The 25950-nt window shown below is 35.0% G+C and overlaps 1 protein-coding gene across 2 annotated transcripts in view; it reads left to right on the top strand.

Moving 5' to 3' along the window:
- CDIN1 (CDAN1 interacting nuclease 1) overlaps window positions 1-25950 on the top strand; it is a 123576-nt gene that overhangs the window by 6627 nt on the left and 90999 nt on the right. Inside the window, exons 2-4 of one of the 2 annotated variants that reach the window (XM_066551986.1) lie at window positions 20052-20097; window positions 20953-21017; window positions 24193-24253. In XM_066551986.1, coding sequence (XP_066408083.1) covers window positions 20052-20097; window positions 20953-21017; window positions 24193-24253 — 172 coding nt within the window. The remainder of the gene's footprint in view (window positions 1-20051; window positions 20098-20952; window positions 21018-24192; window positions 24254-25950) is intronic. The other variant, XM_066551987.1, reaches the window with a different exon arrangement.

The raw sequence follows: 25950 nt of genomic DNA, 5'->3' as shown, positions 1-25950 counted from the left end.
AGGCAGACTGGCAGTGAGGCTCATGGGCAGAGGGCAGATAGCTGCCTCCATGGCTCGCAGAGTTCGAGGCTCTGAACTCGGGCACAGGATTATTAGACAGGTTGTATTTATGAGCAGGCATCCTACTGCTGTGTGACACTTCACTTGCACTCTCTTCTTCCTAGAAAGGTTCTTGTCATAGCAAACCCAACATTATTCTTGTAACTTCTGCTCTCCCTGCTCTTCTGAATAGTTGATTAATTATTTTGAAAAGAAGAAGAACTAGGCTATTTTTCATTACTCTGCAAACACTGATGTAGCAAATGTCATTTAGAAAGTTACCTTTGTGCTTGCGAGTGATAGAAACTTATTCTGCAAAAAAAACGTTAAAGGCACAATTGAAACTCCTTTCTCTATATTCTCAATACTTAACAATGACATAAATTCATGCTCTGCCTATATAAACGATCCCATCAAGTGGCAAATGCTTTGTACCACTGTAATGTATTTAAGTATTCTGGAGGATTTAACAAGAGTATCAATGAAATAGAATTTTCAAAGTTTTATACTTTCTTCTTTTACGTTAGACTTCAGAATAAACAAAGTTGACACGGAGTTTGTTTTTGTCTATGTAGAACAAACCTAATGTAATTTAAAATTTGTTATGTACTTGAAGCTGCAGTAAACCCTACAGGTAAACAGATAGATAATAAGAGATGAGAAAGAGGTCTTGGGTCATTAATTGAAAAGAGAATTAGCAATGTTCAAGTTTCAAGAAGTGACCCACAATAAAATGTAGCATATTTTCAATAATCCTAAAATGAAATAAAAATTAACTGTGCAAAGTAATTATGTGAACAACTGATAATACTCCCTTTGGAAAGATGTTCTTGTTATTTCAACCCTTGGTAGAAAATCTACTATATCACGGCTTTGATAGGCTGAACCAGTAGGCAGTTTCTCTTTTCACTTAAATTTCAGTGAAGAATCAATATCAAAGAAGTTGTAATTTGTTGGATTTGATATGACTTGCTAACAAACTGTTTGCTAGTGTTATGACCCAAAATAGGAAGGATACCAGTCCTCTCCTGTAATAGGAAACATTGTGTGAAAGAAATCAACAGTATCAGTATATAACTCAGAAAAACTTTGTCTCCTTTATTATTCATTAAATTAAACAGAAGATACTGACTTAAAAGTTAGATATTAATAGCAGTGGGTGGGTTCAGAGTAGAATGGAAAACAGAGTTTTCCTCACATTTGTGGCTTTCCCAACACCAACAGACAGGATTTAGGCAGAAAACTTCCACTGGCTCAGGTGAATACTAGATTTTCAGGACATGGGTGCTTTCTTTTGTTTGGAGAGATAGAAGAGGTTTTTTTTGAGTTGTTTGCATGTTACCTATTAATAGAAAAGTAGGTGTAATATATGTGTGCGTCAGCATGAAAGTTAATTTTGAAGGAAGTCCATTGTAGTTTTCTGTCACATTTTTTATTGGTGTAACCATCTTCTTCCTTATATGCATTCCCACATATGTTGTTCATCCTAGCAAAATACAAACCTATTTTAAACGTTAGTCTTGAAATTTTGTTTGAAATATACAAGGAAAATTAAATTGTTATTTTCTGAATTCTTGAGTACTGATAAATCTCTTCCTTCTCTTTTAATGTTTTCCCCTTCCAGTTTGTGATGTGTTACCATATGGGAGTACAGTTCTTTTAAAAAGAAACAAAATTACACAGAACAGGACTTATTACGCTTGTGAAATTCATTTTGGCTGAGTAAAGGGAAACCTTTTTTGGCCTTGAGGAATTTATACAAACCACTTAGAAGCCAATCCTATATCCTTTGAAGATTTGATGGTGAAATACAATGATTGGAGGGGGTCTTTTAAAGCAGATGTGGAAATTAGTTCCCTATAATTTGAAAATGCATTCTGAATCTGCTGGAGCTGTGTGTTAAGTGCTATTGTTTAATTCAGAAGAAAAGAAATAGAAAGAGAGAAAAAAAAACCAGAAAAAATGCAGAGAAAGGAGAAAGCAACAGGAAGAAAATAGAAAAATAGAGACAAGAGGGAGAAGAGAAAAAATTCAAGAGAAAAAGAAATGAAATGGAGAAAAAAGAGAGAAAAGAAAACAGAAAAGGAGCAGAAGAAGATTAAAAAAGGGAAAGGAAAAGAAAAAAGAAAATCCTTTCATATGTCAAAGCTGGGAGAGTTGTCTTGGTCAACATGTACACTACTGTGTGGATTTGTGAGGTTTAATTTGGTTGTACTTTCTGACACTTCTTAAATTCCATGGATGTGATAATCAGTAGTAGGATAGGAAAATAAGTCTTGTGACACAGTCTTTTTCTATGTATTTCATTCTAAAGTAAGCTTGATGTCATCAGACAGACCAACAGATGTCTGTAGATTTAAGGGCAAGATTATGGTGGTTGTTAAGGGAGGATAAAGTGGAAGTTTTAACACTGACCATATGTGCTTTTTAATTGACTTGTGGATTTTAGGATACCATTATATTCATGTTACTTATATTTAAGGAATATTGTGATAGAAATGGTAATTCTTGATTGTATTTTAGAAACAGTTCCATGATGTATAATTCTTCTGAAGCCTGAAAACAAGTCTAGGCTCAAGTTTTACAAGCGTAGGCGATTTGCTGCATCAGAATGGAAAATATTTTATTCATGCATTGTTTTTTGGACAGTCATATTCTGGGCTATATTACAATGGCACGATAAATTGCTGAATACACTGTCTGCTGAATATGACCTCACCATGAAAAATTTGATGCATTAGAGTAGGAAAGGTTGGAATATATCAACCTTAGCTGACAAGGGACTTTGAATTTTGACCTAACACAGATGACCTTTGTGTGCAATAAAAGTGAGTTTAATCTCCAGGTCAAGGTTGAGGTGAACGGTAGGGCAATGTGGATTGGTTTGTACTGGCTATGTCTGGATCACACCTAGCAAGCAAAGAAATCCAAGGTCTTTGCACTTCAGAGTAACCAAATGCTTGTTTACCTAAACTCATATCTGTTATACCACATTTAAAAACTTGTGGTACTGTAGACAGCTAACTCCTCAGCAGCCATGGACTATTTCATTTGAAGCTCAGTGTTTCAGGCATGAGGTATGTATATTCTGCTGCTATAGATCACTGAATAGGTAAATAAAATTTCCCCTCTAGCGCGTAGAAGAAAGACTGTTCACAATACTGCCTTGCTATGAAAAGGGTGAAATGTAGAAGGTTTGTTTCTTTGACAGCTTGCCTGTCTTTTGAACGCTGGAAGTTTATTCCTAAGTGTCTTATGCTTTAAAGAGGAATGCAATTAAGAGAGTTCTGATATGTTTCACTAGGCAAATACAAAGAAAACGGGTCCTTTTGAGCACTCCTTTGCTAGAAAAGGTATTTGATCAGAAAAGCTAAGTTACAAAATGGTTTGGGGATTGTCTAGGTTACATAATAAAGACATATGATGAATTGAAATAAAATATTGTCGTATTTATAGCAGTCACAAACAAAATTCATCTTTTTAACTGGCTCGTGTTCTAGGAGTGCTATTTCACTGATGTACCAAAGGTACATTTGCTGAATACTTTACACATTGAAGAGTGGTAGCAGTGGTGCTGTTGGAAGGAGAGAGTTCTCTTTAAATCAGCCAGGGAAAAAAAAAGTTTGAGACTAATGGAAAGAACCTCTACTCCTTTAATAGAGCCTGCAAAATACATTCTCCAGGACTGATCAGCTCTGAAGGCTCTAGAGGTTTGATGATTGGAATGGCAGGAAATCACGCTTTCAGGACATAACGAATTGACTGGGCCATCCATCATTTGTTAGCATGCGCTGAAACACTGGGTTTGTGTGCAGAGGTCTGTGATTTAGTAAATACTTGGGAGATGAATAGAGCTTACACACAAGGGAAGATATTGCTGTCCTTCAGCAGCCTTAGACACAGATCCCTGCTGAGAAGGCCGTCTGACAGCAGCTCATCAGTAACTGGCCTGTCACAGTCAGTGATGCCCACCAGCCATCCCCGGTATATTAAATGCATTTTTAATATCTGCTTCAGTAGATTTAATGAAGAAAATTTAGTTTCCATACTCTGATCACTGCTTTCTCAAGTGTTTTAAAGCGTTGAGCGAAGTACTTCCAAGAAAGGAGTTGTGCTGATAACAAGAGGAGTTCATTGAAAATCATAATGAAACAGGGGTGTTATTATCCAAATAGTTTCCTTAAATCAAAACAAAAATGTTTGGAAAAAGCAATGATGATCTTAGAAACAATTGACCCTCCTGCAGAGGGACCTTATGCAGCAGGCTGTGCAGCAGCAGAGATACAGGGCTGGGAAAGGTGTTTGCACAGTGGTTCTATTTAGTGTGGCAGAGCTTGCCAAAAGGCAAAATTGCATTTCTTAGGCTCTTGTGTGTCAGTACCAGAATCGGACAGAATCATCATTCTGTCTGGGTTTCAGGGTCCAGAGAGAAGGGTGGCTGTGAATGGAGGAAATGGAATAGATAAAGTTTTTGATTGCTAGCATAGATTTTGTTTTGGTTTTGGCATTTTTGCAAGCGATACTTTTAGTGTAAATAATTGTAGCATTACATGGTATTATATAAACTGATATAAGAAACAAAGAATAAGACACAATGGGAAATTAAACTGCTGTTTTTATAACTTGGCAGAGTCATTGAGAGTTATTCAATATTGACATTCTGTGTGTAAAGATTGTACGGAATTATATTTTAACTTCATGGCAAATGATAAGATCTTTTGCTGTCCATACATGTAGACAAACTTCATAGTTATTTGATTTTCCTTCCAACTTGCAGGGGAAGCTTCTGTTTACATAAAAGCAAATAAGTTGATTTTCATTTTGTAATGCGATTCAATGCTTCAAGACAGCAAGACAAACAACTTTATTTTGTTGCAAACATCTATTTGAAACATTGACTTCTTGAGCTTTTTCTCTCTCAGGAATCCATTCTGTGTTCACAGAAGAGAAAACAAGACCTGAATGAGACCTATAAATTTGATTCTTATGTATTAAATGCATATTATTATAAAAATTTAAGAAGTGTCCTAAATGCTTACATTTTTATAACACACAACATATTAAATAATACATTTTCTTGTTAGCATCTGTTTGCTGTCATTGTTAGCAGGACCTATGATTTATTACTTAAATTAATGACTACAACCATTTTGGTGCTGATAAATGCCCCTTATGGCTTATCACATCACTTTAAAAGCAGCATGTATGCTTCTACAAGAGTAATTTTTTAATTGTTCATTCTTTTAAGTTCCTGGTGAAAGTAACATCTTCATTTTCAGTGTGAAAGTTTCAGAAGCTTGAATTACACTCTCAACTGAGATATTGCTGAGGATTAATTTCTGTAAGAAAATGCAATACAGAAACTGATCCTAATAAAATTGTCTTCTAAGACAAGCCTGATAGAGTATTGTTACCAAGAAAAACCAACAACACTGATAGAGGAATGGAAAGATAATACCCTGAGTTCTTCTGATCAGGTGATGGTTAAAAGCTTTGTTCATGTTTTTGCTTGGCTAGTTGGTACCATACAAGTAGATATCAAACGCCCATAGGCATGCTCTGTTACTAGTTTTCAGCTTGTATCTCATGAAGTCCTTGTTGTCCATGGACTTCAAATGAAGAATTCGAAGTAAATTAATTTCTTGTCAAAAGACTTAAATTTACCAAACAGGAGCCTGTGCCTGTCATGGGAAAAACATTAAAATTTGTGAACAACTTAGGATAAAAACTTCTGTTTGTAAGCAACTAAAGCAATTTTTTACATATCTTACGTTTTATTTGGGTACAATCTTTTTTTTAAATTCTTGTGTCCATAACATTTTGAGTAATGATAGTGATTTGAGTAGAAGATACTATCCCTTCTATTGCACACACCAGGATATCCAGTAGCCTGATTGATAGTGACAGTCTCATTGCTTTGTATCAGAGAATTGTTGAACTTGCTTTATCCTTTTCATCTGAATAGAATGCTAAGTGTTGCTGTCTGTCCAAATGTAGAAAAAGAGCTTCAGATCAGGATGTAGTGCTGAAGAGGACTTTATTGTTTGGGTGATTGTCCTCTATTTGCATGTCTGTATTTATGCCTTCAAAGTCTTGGAAGCAGTTGATGGTCTAGTTTCCTATATACTTCCACAAACTTCATCATGGAATAAAAATGTCCTAAGATAGCATGCATTCTTCTTTCACAGAAAGTAAAATGTTGTCAAATATTCCTTTGAACAAGACACGTGTGATAGCAAAAGTATTCTCTTATGCAATGTAGCCTGTCTGAAACAGTTTCAAAGGCAACATAGAAGCTCTGACCAGGATGGAGGTAATACTCCTGTGACTGAATTACTATAAAGGGTCTTTTGGAGTTCCCTGTTGTTAATTGAGGACACAGACAACAATAAAGACATCACATTTCTCTGTTTCTATTTGTGGTTGGCTGGGAGATAACAGAACTTCTTATCAGTCTTCTGTTGTACCATCCAGTCCTTTATTGCATCTCTTCTGTGGAAAACAGATGCTCATTTGGAGACTACAACTTGTGGAGAGTACAGTAGGCAGAGAGTGAGTGTATGTTTCTATATATGAGATGGCTGTTGAACATTAGCCATTTACAGCATTAATATAAAATGCATGTGGTAAATGCAGCTCTCCTTCAGTTTTCAACACAGCTAAGCAATATGTCCTCCTAGACAAGTGCATTTTCTTAGGGTACACAAAATACAAAAACAGAAAAAAACCTTGAAAGCTAGATCTCTGGTTCTAACAGAGCTTAAAAATGAAGATCTGCTTTGACGAGTTGGCAGGTACTCCAGTAAGCCAAGTAAATTCCAATCCAAATGGAGTTCAATGAGCTTATTGCAATGAGTGATCTAACACAAGAATATGTTTTCCTTTATTAGAAAATGTGTTATCCTGTTATTAGGAATAGGAGAATATAATTGTAAAGAGTAAGTTGGGCTACATTTTTTATCTCATTTGTATTGTGTTCCTTTGACATCAGTGGTCTGAGAAAAAAAGGAAAATGATCCTTTATGGAATAAATGTATAGTTTCAGTCTAGATATTTTCCTAGCCATATTTGTCTGCTTCATATGTCATCTAAGTGCTGAGCATTTTTTTCCAAACAAATTCCATTGGTTGCCCAACAACTATGATTCACAAGCTTCCTGCTTACACTTTTTGTTTTAATTTGCTATTTAGACACAGACCTCGACACTGACAGACGATCATTCTTACACATTGTTATTTTTTGTGGTTTCAAGGTTTCTGGATAGAGAATTTTGTCCATTTATCTTCAATAGATGCCCGTCATTCTAACATTTTAAATCACAGTAAGTTAAAGATAATATTCAAATGCTTCAGCTACTGTGTAGAAATGAATATATTTTTATGTACACAGATTTAGGGAGGTCAGCATGTATCACATATTACTTGTTTGTGTTAGTTTGTTTTGTTATTGTAAGCTCTTTAGTTTCTTTTTCAAGGATATCTCTCAGTGGAACTTTGCATTAGTGGATCAGGATGTTTACTGAAATAACTGGTTGAAATTATTAAAATATGCAGTGGAAAGCAGTGTGCTTATTTTAATGTGCCTCTGAATATTAAATGCAAGTAAAATGTTATATAGACATGAAGCCAATTGTTATGTTATAGTATATGAAGCAATAGCTTTGTAAACCCTAACCTCGTAATTTTGCAAGTTCTACTTTATCATGTAGCTGTAAAAGGCAATCAAAATAAATCATGGAAGATGAAGAAATATTTTCTAGGGCTTTCTGTATGCTTTCAGAAGTGGCGCTTGATCCATGAAATTTTAGTAAGCATATTAAATAATACAATATGATGTGCGACGTGTCAGGGCTGATAAATTATTTTGTATAGGACATTTATACAACATATGGTGAGCTGCTATGTGAACAGCTTAATGACTAAATTATGTTAATCTTTCTTGCCATATTTACTTTTCATTTAAGAAGAGGCATTTTTAAATTTTTATTTTACTTTTTTTATCATGTGCAGATATAAGAAAGGTGTAGGTCATCCCTGAGAAGCCGTGACAGTGATCCAAGGTTCCTCAGCTGTGCAGTGTACATAACACAGATGTTGGGAGAGTCATCTGTCAGCTATGCCTCTCCTATGGAGTTAAAGTTCTAGGGGGAAAAGAATTCGACACAGTGCTGTCACTGTTACATTTCCACAATAGAAGAGCATGCAAATAGTCAACCTCCTGCTTAGCAGTAGTGCCCTGTCTAATGTCTGTGCTGGTTAGAATAAAAAAATAGTGGGTGCATCTAGGGCTCATAGATCTGACAAAGGTCATGCTATGCTGGGCATTTGAATTGGAAATTGTCTGGACTTAGATTTTATAAAGCTCCCAGTGTTGTCGGGGAAAATTTCAGCAGGGTTTTGTCCCTAGAGAGGCCTCTTAGGCCCTTTTCTGTCCTATGAATGAATTTAGATGTGAGGGTTTCTCTTGCCTTAAAACTGTTAAGTTCATTTTGCATACATCCCTAGAGAGAAAAACTGGCAGATGCTTTTGTCTTGGAAGTGTTTAAAAGAAAACTGCAGAACAGGAACAAGGGAGAGAAGGGGCCCTGCGTGGAGTCCCAGAACATTTTGGAAATGGCCAATATGCAGTTTTCATCAGTACTAAGGCGGGGCGCAATATGGTGCCTGTAGCTCACTAGGGAATATGAATGTTGATTAAGCATACTCCCAGGCTTTGAAATCCTGAAAGCAGTGTCAGAATAATGGATGTTGAGCAAATGTCAAGCATTTGTTAATTTCGCTGTTATTTGGAGTTTATCTACCATGATCAATCAAATAAACTAGTGCTTCTCTGTTGTGGCATGTGTCATTGATATGGTGATTAGGTGGATAGAGAGGCCTTCTGCCTTTTTTTTTTTTGTTAATCCAGGTAACAGATTACATATGAACAGCCATAACTTTAGGTTAAATATTTCTTTGCAGTTGGTTTAGTGGAAAGAGTTGCATTAACAAAATACTTTGGGGGTACAGAGAGACAAAAATATTTGCATATATGCTGTGATAAAAAATTACATTTGTGCCATTTTTTCTACTTTTGGCTTTAAAATATTACTGTCATGATGAAGGAGAAATTGCTTCTAAATAAAAGTTGATAGAGGGATCTTTTACTTGTCCTTAGAAAGATAAGTTTTAAAACAAAGTACTGATTTATGGCTTAGCTCCCTTCTTCACTCTAAATATTTTGGTTTCTAAAAACTAGAAAGTCCTCTTACTGATGCCCTTTAGTTAAAAGTAGAGGTCTCTTTTATAAGAATATGAGCCCTCTTATAAGATATATCATGCATAATGTATATATGTAAGTTGTTAGTTACTAACGTGCAGACATGTAAACATTCCAGTTGAGAATATTTTGTTCTCTTTCTCAATTTTCACTATTTTCTGAAGTCCTAATTCTGTTAGGTTGCCACTCTTTGAAATTAGGTAACATATAAGGACCTGATATTTAAATGTGAAGAACAAGATTAAGATTTATCTGAAAGAAAAGAAGGCTCTGTGGCCTTTAGTTCTTTACTGTAAAATATTAAAACTTCAAAATATGAGAGGATAGGGTTGGATGTTTTATGTGAGGCATTTTTGAAAGCTGCCTAAAGGATATTATCAGTCAAATTTCAATGAATTCCAGTGAAGTTTATTTAACACTCTTCTCATAGACTTTTTTTTTATCTGTAGTACTTATGGACTTAATATAAAGACGGTAATGTATGTTTTTATTATGTTTTTGATAAGTCACAAAAATTTAAGAAGTGTCAGTGAGTCATGCCATACTACTTAATGCATGCTGAGGTAATCTTCAACTTATTTTAACAGAGAGCTAATGTTTTTGTTCTTCCTTGGCTTCCACATTTATCAAAGCTGCTAGGCTTATTCTACCAAATTTGGTAGAAATTTTGGTGCTTAGTGAAGGTGTTCTGTATAGTCAATCTTATTGACTGTTTATATCAGATATTACTCTGTTCCATTAGTGTTCCATTAAATTCTGTTCCATGGAGTAAGAGTTCTGGAAAGCCAGCATTGGCACTGTGGGAAACAAAGCTTATTGTATATATTTTCAGGGCAATATAAGGAACACCAGAAAACTCCTCTAGAGAGGGGAGGAAGGGAAAGGAAAAGGAAAAGCCTGTTGATAGGAGTGGAAAGAGTAGAGAAGTTTTAGGATGCACTAATGTAATGTTGTGATCAGCTCTTGTGATGTTCCCTTCGTATTGCCTTCCAGTTTTAGGTAGGCAGTTTTTTTAAAAAGAGAATTCTGGAAGAACATTAGTAGAAAGAGATAGCTGGATTTCCTTCTTGAGCATTTCTGCAGTCTTTCCAAGGGGAAGTAATTAGTGGCATTAAATGACGTTATTCCCTCTATGGCATAATAAGCTATATCCCTGGGGCTGAAAGTAGGCTTTGTAAATATCTGCATGCATGGTACAACAAGTTAGATGTACAAAACAAAATACTGCACTGTTGGGTAGGTAGATGTTCTGGTTTAGGGCAAATTTGGGATGAAACTTTCAAAGAGGACCCTTTAGTAAGCAGATTCAAGTGGCCCCTTCCCCAACTGGTTCAGGAAAAGACAAGAATTATTATATTTTTTTTTCTTTATTTTTTTGTTCAATAATTACAAATAACTTAAAAGTTGTAATTTTTTTTAATCATAAACACTGTTTAGGGCTCTAAAATCTCAAGGAAACTAGCTATAAATGGATTAATCTCTTGCCTTGAGTCTGCATCATAACCAAAATGGGAATTTACTAAAAACTCACTTCTATATCATCTGTGTTTGCTTCTTGAAATTTTATCCTGAATATATTTTAGATTATATCCTGAATGGGGAGCATCAATAAGATCCTAACTTGTTTAAGGAATTAACAGTTTTGATTGGATAACTGGAAGTTTTTTTGACTTAAGATGTTCACTTTTTACCCTGGAGAAACCTATGCAACAGTGTGTGTGCTTGACATGTGATGCATGCAAATGCTAAATACAGTAGCAGCATGAGGCAAGTGTCATTAACAGTAATTTATGTAATGAAAGCCACCTGGCTGTCTTTGTAATTAATTGCTTCTAAATAGTAAATTTTAAATGTAGTTTATCGTTTTCTAAATCTGATTATATATTTTTAGGAGCAAATTGTTTACGGGTATTTAGGGATTTATTTAGTGCTGAACTATGCTTTTTACATGCAGGCTAATTTTTTAATACAAAATGAACAAGCTAATTAGCTCTGAATTACCATTCATTCATAAAAATAGTTTTCTAAACTGAAACACCCAACTTATACAGGACAATATAGTTTTGTTGAAAAAAAAAAGGCTATAAAGTAGAATTATTTTCCCCGTTGTCCACAGTAAATAAATTTGGGGTTGAAGTTTGAAAAACTTACCTTAACTGATCTATTTCTTTTCCTGGGCATAAGAGGAAGTAGCTCAATAGGCTAATCCAAACAAAATGAGGGAATGAACATGAAATAAATATTTTTAAAATTACCTTCCGGTAATCGTCTACTGAGTATATTTTCAATGTGGGGACCTTGGCCCTATCAGTAGGGTAGATAAGAAAGGAGAAGGATAAACTCCTGGTTTAAACTGTATCTTCTTCACCTTAACTGCTTGTTGGGGTCCTTTGCTCTTGCACCCTAGGAACATCCTTCTTTGCACAACCAACATCAGCTAAAGAACTACTTTAGTGTATTTTTGTCTAATGGTTCAATATTTAGATTGGGCTACTAAGATAAAGATGGCAGACTTGCAAACATGTTTCTGGTACAGTCTTAACTGAAGTGTATTGAAGTAAAGTGTGGATGATGTACACTTGAGTGCAAATGTTGACAGATGTTTTTCCTTTTTCCTCAGTCTCTGGTATGCTGCTGTATGCCTCTGCTTTCTTTCCTGGAGATGCAGAAACTTTTCTTCTTGCTAAGTAACTTGCTAAGCTTTAACTAAGTAGTTGAAATGAACAACATAGCAAATCATCTACTTTTGCTAGTCTCAAGTGTTGGGGAACTTTTTTTTTAATATTCTCAAAAAATTTAATGGCAGAATTAAAAGCAGAATTCTTGAGAATACCAGGAAACGGAGATGTGGTGGACAATCACTGAGATTATCAAGGTGTATGTGGAGACAAACCCTCTTTGACTCCTATCAGTTTCTTATGTCAGTGGTTTCCCTGATTAGATGGTTAAAGATGGGTTCTGCTATCTGTAAGGTGAGGACTTTCAATAGTCAATGAAGCCTGATGTCAGAATATTTGGGAGTTTTAATTTCACATTTCAGCACTTTTTCTTAAGCCCTATTGTGAATATATATTGTTCTGTATTAAATCTAAAAGTATTTTTCAGTTTGAAAATGTGACCTTACAAAATAGTTTTATATTTTAATGGCAGAGACATTAGTGAAATAATATTTATTTATAGAGGTCTCTCTGTGGGTTTGGCATTGGAATAGGTTCCAAACATTCATGCAATAAGCATTGTTTAATTCTGCAATGAAATTATATCAGAACAGTATCTTAGGCAAATTACTGTCCATTTTCACTACTTGCTTACTAAGATTATAAAGCTGAAAAAGTAGTTTCTTTTCATATGGACCTGCTACTCTTCCACTGCTGTGATTGCTGGGTTTTTTTAACATGTTATTTATTTAACATGTTATTTATTTAACATATTATTTATTTATCTACTGTTAAAGCATAATGCTGTTTTTCTCAACCATATATATGTGAATGGAAAACCAGCATTTTTGTTTGTCTCTTTTCAGGTTGGGAGATTGATCATAATACTTTGCAATCATTTGAATATGGAGTATTTTTAGTTACGCTTACATTTTTGCTATTGGAAATCAGATTTTTAGGTGTGGATGAAAGAAGGTGTAATTTATCTCTGCAAAGAGCTAGCATTATTTTGGGATCATTGCCTATATTGGTTATTTGTACTTACCTCTGCAATTTATTTTTTTCACATCTGATACAGATTGTTCATAGTCTGCATTTGTTTTAAAATATATTGGTTGTTACAAGAGACACCAAAAAATTAGGTGTCTACAGGAAGAATTGGTGCTCTGTTCTTAAAGGAACTTCTAAGTCTTCCTAAATGAAAAATCAAACAGTATCTAATACTGGCAATTTTCCTCTGTCTGCTGCTAGAACTTATTGGCCAACTAGGTCAGACATTATTAAAGTTCAAGTGGCCCAGTGGGAAAAGTAATGGCCTTATGCTACTATGAATTTTAAATGCTGCCATTTCTATGTGTTGCACCATCATCTGTTCTCACACATCACTAAATTGTATAGAAGTTGGGGGACCAACCAGTGTCAAGGTCATAGAAGTGATGACTCTTCTCAAGTTGCCTAGGCTGGGCTTTGTCATACAGTTATACTCATAACCTTGGCTGTAGGCAGCTAAGTTGTACGCACATGCCTGAATTTAATCTTTTTATTATCATTGAATAGTAAAGCCTGTAAGGCAGGACATCTTTCTCCTCAAAATCTTTACTTCGTATTTTATTTTTGATCCTGCCAAAGTTATGAAATTGACTTTGAGGCAAAGGCAATTTTTAGGGATCTATTTAGGTCTTTTGAGTTGAGCTGTTGTACAGCTTACTGAACTGGATATCAGAGAATTTTAAAATTGATTAATGTTATTGTTCTTCCGATGAGCTTGAATTTCATCTGGATTTTAAATGTAATTGTATTAAGTCTGAAATGAGCATATCATCACATACTTCTTGTCGTATATGTATGTATATCTACTCACACACAGCATAACAATAACAACAGTAACGACAACAGCAACAACAGCAACAACAACGACAACAACAGCAACAACATAATAATAATAATAATAAATTGTAATGGGAGTATTTCCTCTACAGAAGTGTATTGACTTGATAGTTTCCAAAGGAGTAGCTACCAATAATGCTTCATTGTATGGAAGGCTTCCTATGCAGAAATAATAAAACTGGTTTTGTATTCCAGATTTGAACTGATGTAGCTGGAAAGCTGGAAAATTAGAGGATGGCCACTTTATAGAAGTTAGCATTTTGCAACTAAAGACTTAGATACTTCTATATTACTTAGTAACTCTAATTCAAACTCACCTATTGATTTAAAAGTATATAGTCACACACATGTATGTAGACAAGTATATTGATTTAACTTAAATTGGTAATTCACTGATTTCTGATAAATCATGGGTAGATTTGTGAATTATAAAAGTACAAATATGTACAGAGACAGTACTCCGCTTTTTGAGAATTTTCATTCTGAGAAATGACCACAATCATACTAAACTATAAGAAAAATTGTTGTACTCGAGGCTACAGTGAAGAAAGATTAAAGCTGTAACTATTGCAGAGGTCAAGGTGCCTCCTTTGTTCCATGCTCTTCAGGCATATAAGCCTAACAAGCTCTGGGTAGGCCTTTGGTATTCCTGAGCCTTCCTGGATTCTCTTGTGGAATTATTCAGACTGCTAAGAAGCCTTTTTGTTGTCTGGACAATCCTGACATGTGGAAGAAATTGTGAGAATCCACAAGTTGTCACCTCCCCTCAGGTGGGAAGTTGACCATCAGAGTGGCACTGGGTCATTTACAGGGGTAACTGTGGTGCTTGCTGCCCACATCCTGCAGTTCTGGGAAGCCACTGAGGCTGTATGCCTCTGTGCATGTTATGCATTTGAAACAATGCTGCTCGATCTATTTGAAATCCATTACTGACAGACTTTTTACAAAATAGGGTGGACTGGTTAGCATGTGATAAGCAGTATAAACATAGCTTCCTTTAGGAGTCCCTGTTCCAAATCATTTGCAGTATGGAAGATGAGAATTTGGCTGCTTGGATTTCTTTCATGTCTTTAATAATGTAACAGGAAAAATATGTTTTTGACATGTGCTCTGAAACTTCAGGATAGATGTAAGGAGAATTCCCCTTTCACCACTAGCCTTGTAAATTTTTTGGATTTATATCTCTTTCCTCACTTAGATTTTAAACCTGGCATGGCAGCGCCGCACAGTTCTAGCCCTGTTACTTTATTTTAATGCTCAATATTGTACCAGTAAAAGTATTTTTAAACTTATTATACATGGAAAGGGGAAGTTCTTTTCCAGTTAAAAAAAAATGAGATTCTGGCTATCTACTTTAGAACTTTAGAACTTTCATATAACGAAAGATATGATTAGGACTGCATACTCACTAGAGACTGTGGAAGAAATTTTTTTCCTCTTATTGAATTCCTGCTATAGCTTAGTGGCACTGTATGTTCTTCAGAGTGAAGGTTTGACACTGCAGCTTTGGGATTTCTCATGTACCAGCTTCTGAATGTTGGAAACACAGCTCCTGCCCCTCCACTTGGTTATTTAACCAATATATTTATCGTTTTAATAAAGCGGAATATTCAATTTTGCAAAAAGGAAACAATGAAGCTATATATTTTGTTTATATATAACATATTTGTGTCATGGACTATGCTTTCCTCCTTCTTGTCTTCACTTGTGTGAAATCTCTCTAGATACTCTTCCTTTGTTCTATGATAAAATGCATTAAATGTAAAACTGATTTTTACTTGTTCTACTTTAGGCAACAACTGTGGAGTTAAAAGTGAGGGAGAGGAAATTCATTCTAAAATATGAAACATGAAATGAGTGGAATCTTGGTTTGCACCTACAACTCCATGTTTTCAGTAATCTCAGAAAATATAGTAAAAGCTGTAAGTTTCATCTTAACTGTAAAGAAATCATGATTTGCAAGGGCTGATAATATAATGTTTGCATAACATTTGCTATGCTTGGATTTTCTCCTTGTGAGGCTGAAGTAGCAAATATTAAGCTGGACAGCACTCCAAATCTTGGTTGCATCTGCAATTCTGTTTTGTTGAGGTGATGATCTGATACAATTAAATTGCTTTCATTGTTACTAGCTGTTTCTTAGCCAAAATTTTGTATCTACTTTAGCTACAAAGCAGTAAACCACTTATATGAAGTAGTAACTTACCTGTTACTACTTTATATATGAGTACTCATTGCCAACCAGAACATTTCTGAAACACTCTCCAGGGATTATAGCATTCCTTGTCTTCAAATTCTGAGATTCATTAGAAGAGAATGGTCTGAATTTCATTCTTATGTAGTAATTGACCAAAAGGCATATTCTTTTCCCAGCACCAAACTTGCGGTTTTCTTTCTAGCTTAACTAAGTTCTTAGAGATCATTTCTCTTATCCCTTTTTCTGGACTGTCTTGGGCATCCCATTCTAAATGTTGGATTTGTGTATTAGAAATAACTTTAATAACTGTAATACTGTTTTTTTTATGGCAAGCAAATTTTTATATCTTTATATCACTTGTAACCTAGAACTTACACTTCATTTTATAAAATAAAAGTAATTTTATTTTTTAAAAATTGGCATTTTTAGCCAAATTTAGATTTCAGTTTTCTGCTTAAATCCACTTACATATTGACTAGAGCATGAAATACATCAAGCATTCAGATGGAAGTATGCCACTGGCATCAACATGGAGTAGCAAAAGGTAAATTGGCGTCATGGATGCCAGTATGCAAGTAAAAGAGGATGTCTAAAGAGCAAGGCTGGATGCATTGAACAGGGATCTGGGAGTTAGATTCATTACTGTCTGGAATTGCAGAAGAAAATGTTTCCATGAAAGTTGTCACTACAGAACTTAAGAGAAAAATTTGCTTATTTCCCTGGACAATATACTTAGTTCTACGAGAGGGATAACAGGTTAGATTATTAAATGTTTAAATGAGGTAGTACTCAGAATTATGACTTCTGGGTTTTTGTTTGTTTCAGAAAATCAGCAATTATGTACCTTGGCTCTACAGTTGTTTCTCAACAAAAGTATCTGCTTGTCACAAATATCTATATTCCTAGTCTTCAAGTAAGCCATGAGGCTTACTATATAGTTTATTCCATGAAAGGCAATAGCGCGGTACTCAAGTGTTATTTTGAATAAAAAACCACTTTGAGTGTTACGTTTGTTTTCCTGGATAGCTCAGCAATAAATGCATTTGTCTGCTCATTTGTTGCTTTGAAATCTTATATAGAAGTATTAGAGGGTGGATGGAGTCTTGGGAATGTAGCTGCTCCTCTAGAAGTAATGATAACTTCTATCGTAACTATTCCTGCTGTCATATCAGCAGTTGTGATTGTGCTGTTTTGCTATTCAAATTCATGTTCATGACTTCTCTTCCCTCTCCAAGTACATAGTAGTGTCTTTTTCAGTGTTTTCTGAAACCATGATGTTTCAGTTTTCACTCAATAGGATCTTGCAATAGATGCTCCATCTGTGTTTTGAGGAGCTACTTCATTTTGCCAGGAAGTTGTCTCAATGAAATTGTAGCAAGGAAACACTGAGTGGCAGATGAGTGGTTTTAGTGTTTAAGACAGGAACGATGTTAACCGAAAAAACATGGAAGCAGCCATGTGAAGATATAAATCCACTTCTTCTGGAGAAGAGGAAAGATCATTGAGTAGGAAGGCGTGTAAGTATTTAAATGGTGTTATTGATATAATTCTCTTTGCCCCAGTGATAAAGTTGCTGTACTGCAATCCAGTATATATCAAATTTGCACTGTTATTTGAATGATTTTTTTCAGTATTCATGCTATGTCCTAAATTATCTGAACAGTTGGAAAGACTGTTCCATAGGAGAGGAGTGTTGAACTAAATTGAAGTAGGTCAAAATCCAAGGACACCAAAGAGACAAATAAAATGGATAAGAATAAGAGAAACATTTAATTTTGAGAAGACCTTGAAGATCATCAAGGTCATTAACCCAGCATTTCCAAGTCTGCCATTAAAGGTGGAGTGTAAAGGGAGGGAGGGATAATGGTCTTAGGGTTTTTTATATGTCATTGTCAGTGTATAATAGGATAATGGTAGTATAAGTACGGTTAACATGCAAGGAATAGACTAAAACCACAAAAATTGCTATGTCAGTGGAGGAGAACTCAAACCAGAGATCTAGTCAAATGCTGTCCTGATCTGTTCTGGGATTTTTCCCACATCTATCTCTAAATTCAGTTCTACCATTATGACCATGTAAATCTACAAGGTAATAATAGTTATGTGGTGAGCCGTTAGTAGGCCATATGTATTGAACTTATTTATAGCCTGCAGGTTTGTTTTGTTTTTTTTTAAACATCTTGAAATATCTTAGCTTTCTGTATGTGTATAGCCTGTGTAAGTATATAATCTTAACTTCATACCTTTGTTCAACTTCTAGTGATTACATATGCAGGTTGCAGATTGTCATAATTTGATTATGCACCTTTTGGAGAGGCTTTGTGGTATGCAACTCCTGGCCTCTGTGTCATATGTATATTTAAATAAATATTTATTATTTAAATGCTATTTACTTTATGTGAATAGAAACTTTATAAAAAATTAAATTATTTAATGTATTGGGTTGTTTTTTTCTGTAATCCATTAATTTAATAAATCTATATATTAGTCAGTTTCTGTTGCTGTCATTTTTCTACAGTTTTAACATCAGTCTCAGTTAGTACTCAGGGTGAATAGTCCCATGTGTAAAATACCAAAGATCAAGGCTCAGCTTACTGCTGTCACACAGATGTTGTGCTGGGCTGACAAGCCCAAAATACAGAGTTATGGCAAAAAGCCTGGAAGCACAGCTATGGATAAGACATACTTGTAGGTTCTTTATACAGCACTGCATTAATCTAGTCACTTTGTTCCTGATTCTTCAGCTGCTTGGTTTAGAGGTAACTTTATACCATACTGCATATACATACTGTCTGTTTAACTCTGCTCCAACCATTTAGTTGTTTTGTGCTTCAGTGTTCCCTTTTGAAAGCAAGAGTAGGACTTCCTTATTTTAAATTAGTGTTTCTGAAGTGTGACAGTTGGAAGGAGAGGGATCATTTATGTATGCAGAGAATATGTGCTTTTAATGTAATTATGATATGATACAGGTGTTAAATTCACATATAAGAAATCTGACAGAAGAGTGAGACTTAGACATTGTGGAATCTTTGAACTACCTATGCTGTGCCATAGTAGGTAAGTTCATGGAAGGAAAAAATGTTAATTATTCATAATGCTTTGCTGTACCATAAAACTCGATTTATTGAGACTATAATTTGTTCAAGTTGCATGTAGTAGAAAAATATATCAGGAGTAATTAGTAGTATTCAGGATGTGATGAGGTAGGTATATCCACAGAGGACAATTGAAAACAGTAGCGGTGTGGTATTGATTGCCTTTCAGAGGAAAAAAAATCTTGTCTCTTTTCTAAATGTTAACAATTCAGAGAGAAAAATTCCCACTTGGGAAGAATGCTTTCCAGGTTGCTTCATTGCCAGGTGTTCGACATTGAGTGGAGCCTTAGATGAATGAAGCTTATGGCAGCTTTTGGAAATGACCGACTCCGGGGAATCTTGGCTTCCTGCTGTGAAAGTTTCCATTTTCAAAGCACATCAGTTTCAGTGGGAATGTTCCACTGGTCCCATATGCTACTTCTGACAGAGGGGGAAGTTTTTAACCTGAATATGAGACAGCTACTGAAGAAGTTCCCTTGCTGCTAACAAAATGAATTTCAATATGTTGCCAGCAAACAAGCAGTGTATTCCCAACTGCTGATGAAATTTAACTCCATCCATTTTTCATGGAAATTTTGCTTTAATTTTGCTTTAATTTCCTTTTTGTCCCTGTCACCTTTTAGCTCCACTACTTTCTCCTAGTAGGACTTTTGGGTTCTGAAGTTGAATCACCCAAACAATATGCTAGTTTGATTTGAAACTCTTGCTATATTTTCCTCCCCTCCCTCATACGCTCTCTCCTTGACCTAGCAGCAGGAAGCCTTTGTCTGAGGTGTTCATCTGGAACAACTTTTCCACACTTGTTTTCATGTTCTGTTAGATTACAGGGCAGCAGGCCTACCTTTGAAGCTCCCTTCTCTTTTGTTTCTTTGCAGTGCACTCCAGTAATTAACTTTGTCCTTCTTTTATTTGTTCCAGTCAATCGCAGTCCACTCTGCTGAGCATCTTCTCCCAGGAGTACCAGGTTAGAAGTTTTCTCCTTTGTGAGGGTTGACAGGTGCCTAATTGAATGATGAATGTCCCTTTATTTCTTTGTAATTGAACTGCCAGCTTTCTGATTGGTTTGGAGGATGTTCCTTTTTCCACATCAAGCACCGCCTGAGTCTCAGTGGATGGCTGCCAAGCCTACCCATCCATCTGTCTAATAACATCTAGCCTTTGCTTATTTGGTGGACCTGTAATAAATTATGCTAAACCATTATTATTCTGACAATAATAATTTCCCTGTGTTGCGTGGTTCCATGTGCTAAATGTTTGCTGACTTGCACTGTCAGTGCTGCTTTCCATTGCTGACAGAGATGATGATAAATGACCATTGCCGGAGTGGCAGAAGGCAAGAGAGGCAGAAAATGGAGTCATTTATCATGAGATGACAGGTGTCAGTCAAGTGGCAAGTCTCTATGGAATTACTTTTTGTAGTTTTTCAAATAAGTTGTTTTTAAGCAATGTTCTTCCTGGTTAAAAATGCCAATTGAATTGTAAAACTAGAGTGCACCAGACTTAGATGGAATTGAATTGAGGGAAAATTAATACAAAGGTTGAAAGAGAGAACAAGTTTTTCTTTGCCCTCAGCAGCCTTCGGTAAACTTATTTAGATTCAATTGTTGTGACCTTACTGGCTTTTACATATGGTACATTGCAGTACACTCTGAAGACGTTCAATTCAATAGGTAGATTGAATGTCATTTCTGTATGGAATCTAAAAGCATGGTTCACATCTATCAAACTGTAGCCAAGGATCGCGTGTTTGTGTAGTCATGATTCCTGTGTTTTGATCTATGACACCTTTGTAAAAGTCCTCGTTTTTTCATTTTTCTAGAAACAAATCAAAAGAACACATGCCAAGCATCACACTGCTGAAGCTATCGAAACTTACTACCAAAGGTATGACCTCCCCACCCCAGTTAAGACTCTCATCATAGATACTGATTTTTACAGCAGTTGTGAGTAAATTAGCTTATGAAGCTAATTTTATATAACAATAAATTAAGAATTTGGGAATACAGAATGGTTCACCTAAAAATGTTTTTCACTGGAAATACAGAAATTTTTCAGGATTTGGTCATTCTGATTAAGAAAGAATTTACTTCCCTGGCTCTAAGTTCGGATAAGAAAATATTTTTCCCAATGTATATGATGGCATTAATTATGTATTGCCTATAGTTTGTAATTTTTAGGATTTCTGTGTCAAGACTGATTTTGATGACTTCCTTACAGCAAGAGAGCTTGTTCTGTTACAGTTGCTTGTTTAAAACAACATTTGTGTTACATTACAAAAAGTTACATATTCATGTATTGCCAGTTAAAGCACTAATTTTTAGATCACTCCTGTTTTATCAACAGAAGTGTCAGAAATAGTTTTTAAGGGAGGATGAAAACCTTTATGTCATTTTACAATTGTTTGCATCTTAAGCTGATAAACTGTGCTTGCTATACCTTGTAGTTTTTCTGTTAGTTCCATAGGCTTTACTAAAAATATTCCAGTGACATAATTGGAGCATAGTGATAACAGGTAAAGATATGCAATTAAAATATTACTTTGTAGACTGACATATCTGAAGAGCATGCATGGCAAGTGAATTCATACTTGTGATGTATGATATTCATGCTTAATACTAATCTGTATGAATCAAGAAAATAAACAAAGAGCCTTCATTTGTAAACAATTAAATGTGCTTCTGCCAGAGTCATGTATTTAAAACTTAACCACAGCCTGATTATATTATACACTAGTTGAGAATATCTAGTGTGAAGTGTACTAGTTTGGGTGTTTGATTTTGGTTTTTTAGTAGTCGTATTGTTTTGTAAAATTTATACTGGATCACGTCACACTTTTCCTAGGGTTGATTGTTGTTTAGGAAGAATATTGGCTTAAAATTTTGTTGTGCTAATAACATGCATGTACAGTACTACTTTTAATTATTTTTCACTAGCAGTTTCAGTGAAGTGGCCTGTGGTAATTGTAACTGCTGCATAAGTAACCCTTTCCTTAGAGTATGTGTAAATCACTAGGTTCCAGCCTGAAACTTCAGCCTGAAACACGGGACAAGGTTTTGCTTTATGCAAAGCAGTAGTTGTATTGGTGTCAGTAGGGTTGTAGGTATGATTAAGTTTGTCTCACATCAGGTAGGAGGATTTGGTCTCCTGTCTTCTTCTGTAGTCTGAAGTATGATAGCAGTACATAACTAATGCATTATGTATGAAGCTGTGTGGTAGTGGTAGGGAAAATCATTCTTTATGCTGTTTCTGAGTATGTCATTTTGCAAGTGTATTAACATGGCTGAGTAAAATGCACATGTTTTAAAATCAGAGATGTTCTGGTCAATAGCTAAAAACCTCATTTCAGTCCTGTTTTAATAGATTTACTGTGCAGTATGTTTAGGAGTCTACAGAAGCAGACAACTTGAGATAGAAGCCACTTTGAAATACTTCAGGCATAAATATGACAAACAAGTCTTCTCCTCTGCTCTTCTGTAGCATCCACTTTACTGCTGTAAACCCCAGACTGGGTGCTATACTCCTTAGTATTTCTGCTGACATACAAGCAGATAATTGTGCTGTCATTGCTTTCTTAGGTCAGAAGCTACCAGGTTTTGAAGGTAGAGATTTCCAGTGGTTCCTGTTAGGAGCAAGTAAAATAGCTGAGTAGAATAGTTTCTTCTACTTGGCTGAGACTTACTAGTCTGAAACTTAGGCAAGCACAAAGTACAAGAAGGATCAGCAGGTTTTCAGAACTGTATTGCCATCAGCATGTGAGACCTGTTAGTCTATAATGGAGTTGCCAGAAGCATTAGAAATATATGGCAGAAATTTACTTCATTCTCACTGTGGCTGTTCGATCATCTGTTTGAGAATGTTTGAGAACTTTAATCTCAAGTACATTTTCCTGGTTGTGTATTTTGTGTATGATATTTCATTTTCTTCTGTTATAAATTTACAATGTTTAAACATGTTTTGTGGGTTTTTTTAATATGGAACTGAAATAATTTACACCAAAAAGCTTTTTAAATTTCCCTGATTCATTAAGCTTCAGAATAACTTGCAAGCAAAAAGCCTTCTATCAAATCTTATGTGAAGCGGTTTTATAAAGGTGTGCCACCCATTCCACAGAAAGGTAAAATGATAAAGAATTTTAATGTCTGTAACTAATGAGCAGAAGAGTGTCGTCTGATGGATAGATAATGATAGAGCTGGAAAGGCTGTGGCCTTCTAATGATGTCAGTAATGATGTGCTATGTGAATACAGATAGGATAAACGAGCAAGTTCAAATGTTGGTAACTATTGTTCCTTTCCACATGGCTACAAAGCACAAAGTGGCTTCCAATATCATAGCTCCTTCCCATCAGCTTCGGAACACAGGTTTCAGGTTTTATTGAAACGTAAATATCAAGCAGTGAAAGTAACAGAAGTGAAGAGAGCAACATTTTGTGAATTGATGGTCAGAAACATCATTCTGTAATACCCTCAACTAGAAACATTAAGCCTTTGCCACTGATAGGATAATGACTTTCTATCAACCTTTATTGAATCCTAAATATTTCTTGTTTTCTTTGTAGAATATAAATTGTTAGACTGATTTCACTAAAGTAAGCCTTTAGTATTTAAATTACTGCCCAATTGATGAAATCTGGAATAAATTTGAGAGTTTATGTTTTTGTATGTAGTAGTGGGTAAGATATACACTGCACCTTCATAGTTGAAGGTCTGGAACCAAAAATCTTTACTGTGAATAATAGAAGTTTATTTGTCTGTGATACGTCTTTAAGTAGTACAGATATAATTTATTTGTGTGTCATTAAGCCACATTTTTTAAAATTTCTTGATATATTCAGTTTTTTACCAGTGTCTTCATTGAGATGGATATATTTTGCAGATGAATAGAATAGGAGACAACCCTGGAGAGTTAGTGATTGCTTAAAATACTTCTTAAAAGATTTCACATTAAATATCTGTAATGGGGTATTTTCCCCCAAATGAAAAAGATTCACAAGGGATGCTGACATGTATAAACTGGCCTTTTCTTGCCACTGCAAAATTACCTGGCTTTGTCTTGTCTAGGTATGTGAATGGGGTGATGAAAAATGCCACTGCCCCAGTATTACTGGACCTGGCCAATGAGGTAATCATCTTTCTTCTTTCTTTAATCTTCCAGTGTAAAACCTGAGGGGCATATCTATAGTGACTTTAGTGAGAAATGTAATTAAGCTAAAAAAATGGTTTCAAGGCACATTAGACATTTAAAATGGTTCCCCAGTCTGTTAGTACTTAAAATAATTAGACAAAAAGCCACATTTATTAATAAATCAGTTCATGTAATTAGTCTTTTAACTTCAAGGCAAATGTGTAGGATACCCTGAATTTGTATTTTGCTGAAAATTTCCAACAGACTGCAGGTCTTTATTGCATAAACTTGCTAAAAATTCTCAAATTGATTAAATGGAGTTGTATCATTTTGATTCCTTGCCTTTAATAACAAAACCCATCTAAGTTATTACTATTTCTTAGTAATAGGAAGGCTTAAAATGGATAATTTTCCTGAGTCCATTTATTTCTGTTCATACGGATTAGAGGATGGCTGATGAAAACTGCTTAAGATAAAGCACTTAAGCAGAATAAATTTTTCAGTATATGAAAAGTTCTGTACAGATGCCATTAAAGTCTTGACAAATTTATTGATGCTGTTTATTAATTAGAATATGAATTTACCTTGTTATACAAGGTGTTATTTGTATTGAAAACTGCTATCTTAGCATTACATTAAAGAAGAGGTAAAAAGTTTGAACAAGTGGCAAGGAGTTTCCTAGAAAAAAAGAAATTTATGAAATACCTGTGTTTTAAACTCTAAAGTATTTATTTACTGTAATAGTAACAGTACAATAGCTGATACTCCCTGGAACTGCTTATGCAATCCTCAAAGGGATAGAATGAAATATATGCTGTTTTGTCTTGCATTTTAATAGAAAATGTAAGAAGGAAGTAGAAAATGAGTGTTTGCATTAAAAATGATATGGCACTGTGAACATTAACTGTAGCAATAGCAGCAAGTTCTACATGTTGCGTTAGAAAAAAAGAATGGTTTTTCTCTCATGTACATTGCTGCAGCCAGCAAATGAGTGATTACCTATCAATTACTGGAAGGTTTTAATGGTCTGTGAAGTGTCTGTGCAACCTGATCCTACAGTTAGCATAGAATCAAGAATTTATTTTGTTTTAGTGGTAAAGTGTAGCTTCTTACCATCTCTGGAAAAGACAAATCGTGAAGTACCGAGAATAGAATGTACTTTACATAAATAAGTACAATCTTACTAAGAATTTAGGTAAACATCCCAATGGATGATATATTGCACCCATATTATATGGGAACTGTCATAAAAATATTTCAAGCACAGAGTAATATATCTGTTACTGGTTCTTTGTATATTTTTCGCATTGATTTAGAGATGATGCATATAATTTCTGACTCCAGTGAGCATGTCTTTGTTTATATTTCACTAATGCATTTTTGCAATTCAGATCAAAGATATCTGCAGTTCAGAAATAAATAAAAATTAAGTCTAAGAGAAAGGGGAGATACATAAAAAACTTATTTGTTTCTGGTTTTGTAGTAGCAGGTATATCAGAAAGGCAATGCATTTTGTGACTGCCACCCAATGCATTAGGGAAACGTGGCAATAACCAGCACCAGATTACTGCTTCCAAACAATCAAGCTGCCATTTTTATATGATAGTTAATATTTAAATGACATACTCTTGCATCTGCTGACAATTGATGTAATGGTAATACTTTATGAGTCAATATATATTTAATCAGTGGAA

This window comes from Molothrus aeneus, chromosome 6, assembly GCF_037042795.1.
Source record: "Molothrus aeneus isolate 106 chromosome 6, BPBGC_Maene_1.0, whole genome shotgun sequence".
NCBI lineage: Eukaryota > Metazoa > Chordata > Aves > Passeriformes > Icteridae > Molothrus > Molothrus aeneus.
The sequence above is the reverse complement of the archived record's forward strand: the minus strand, read 5'-3'. Positions and strand labels throughout refer to the sequence as shown.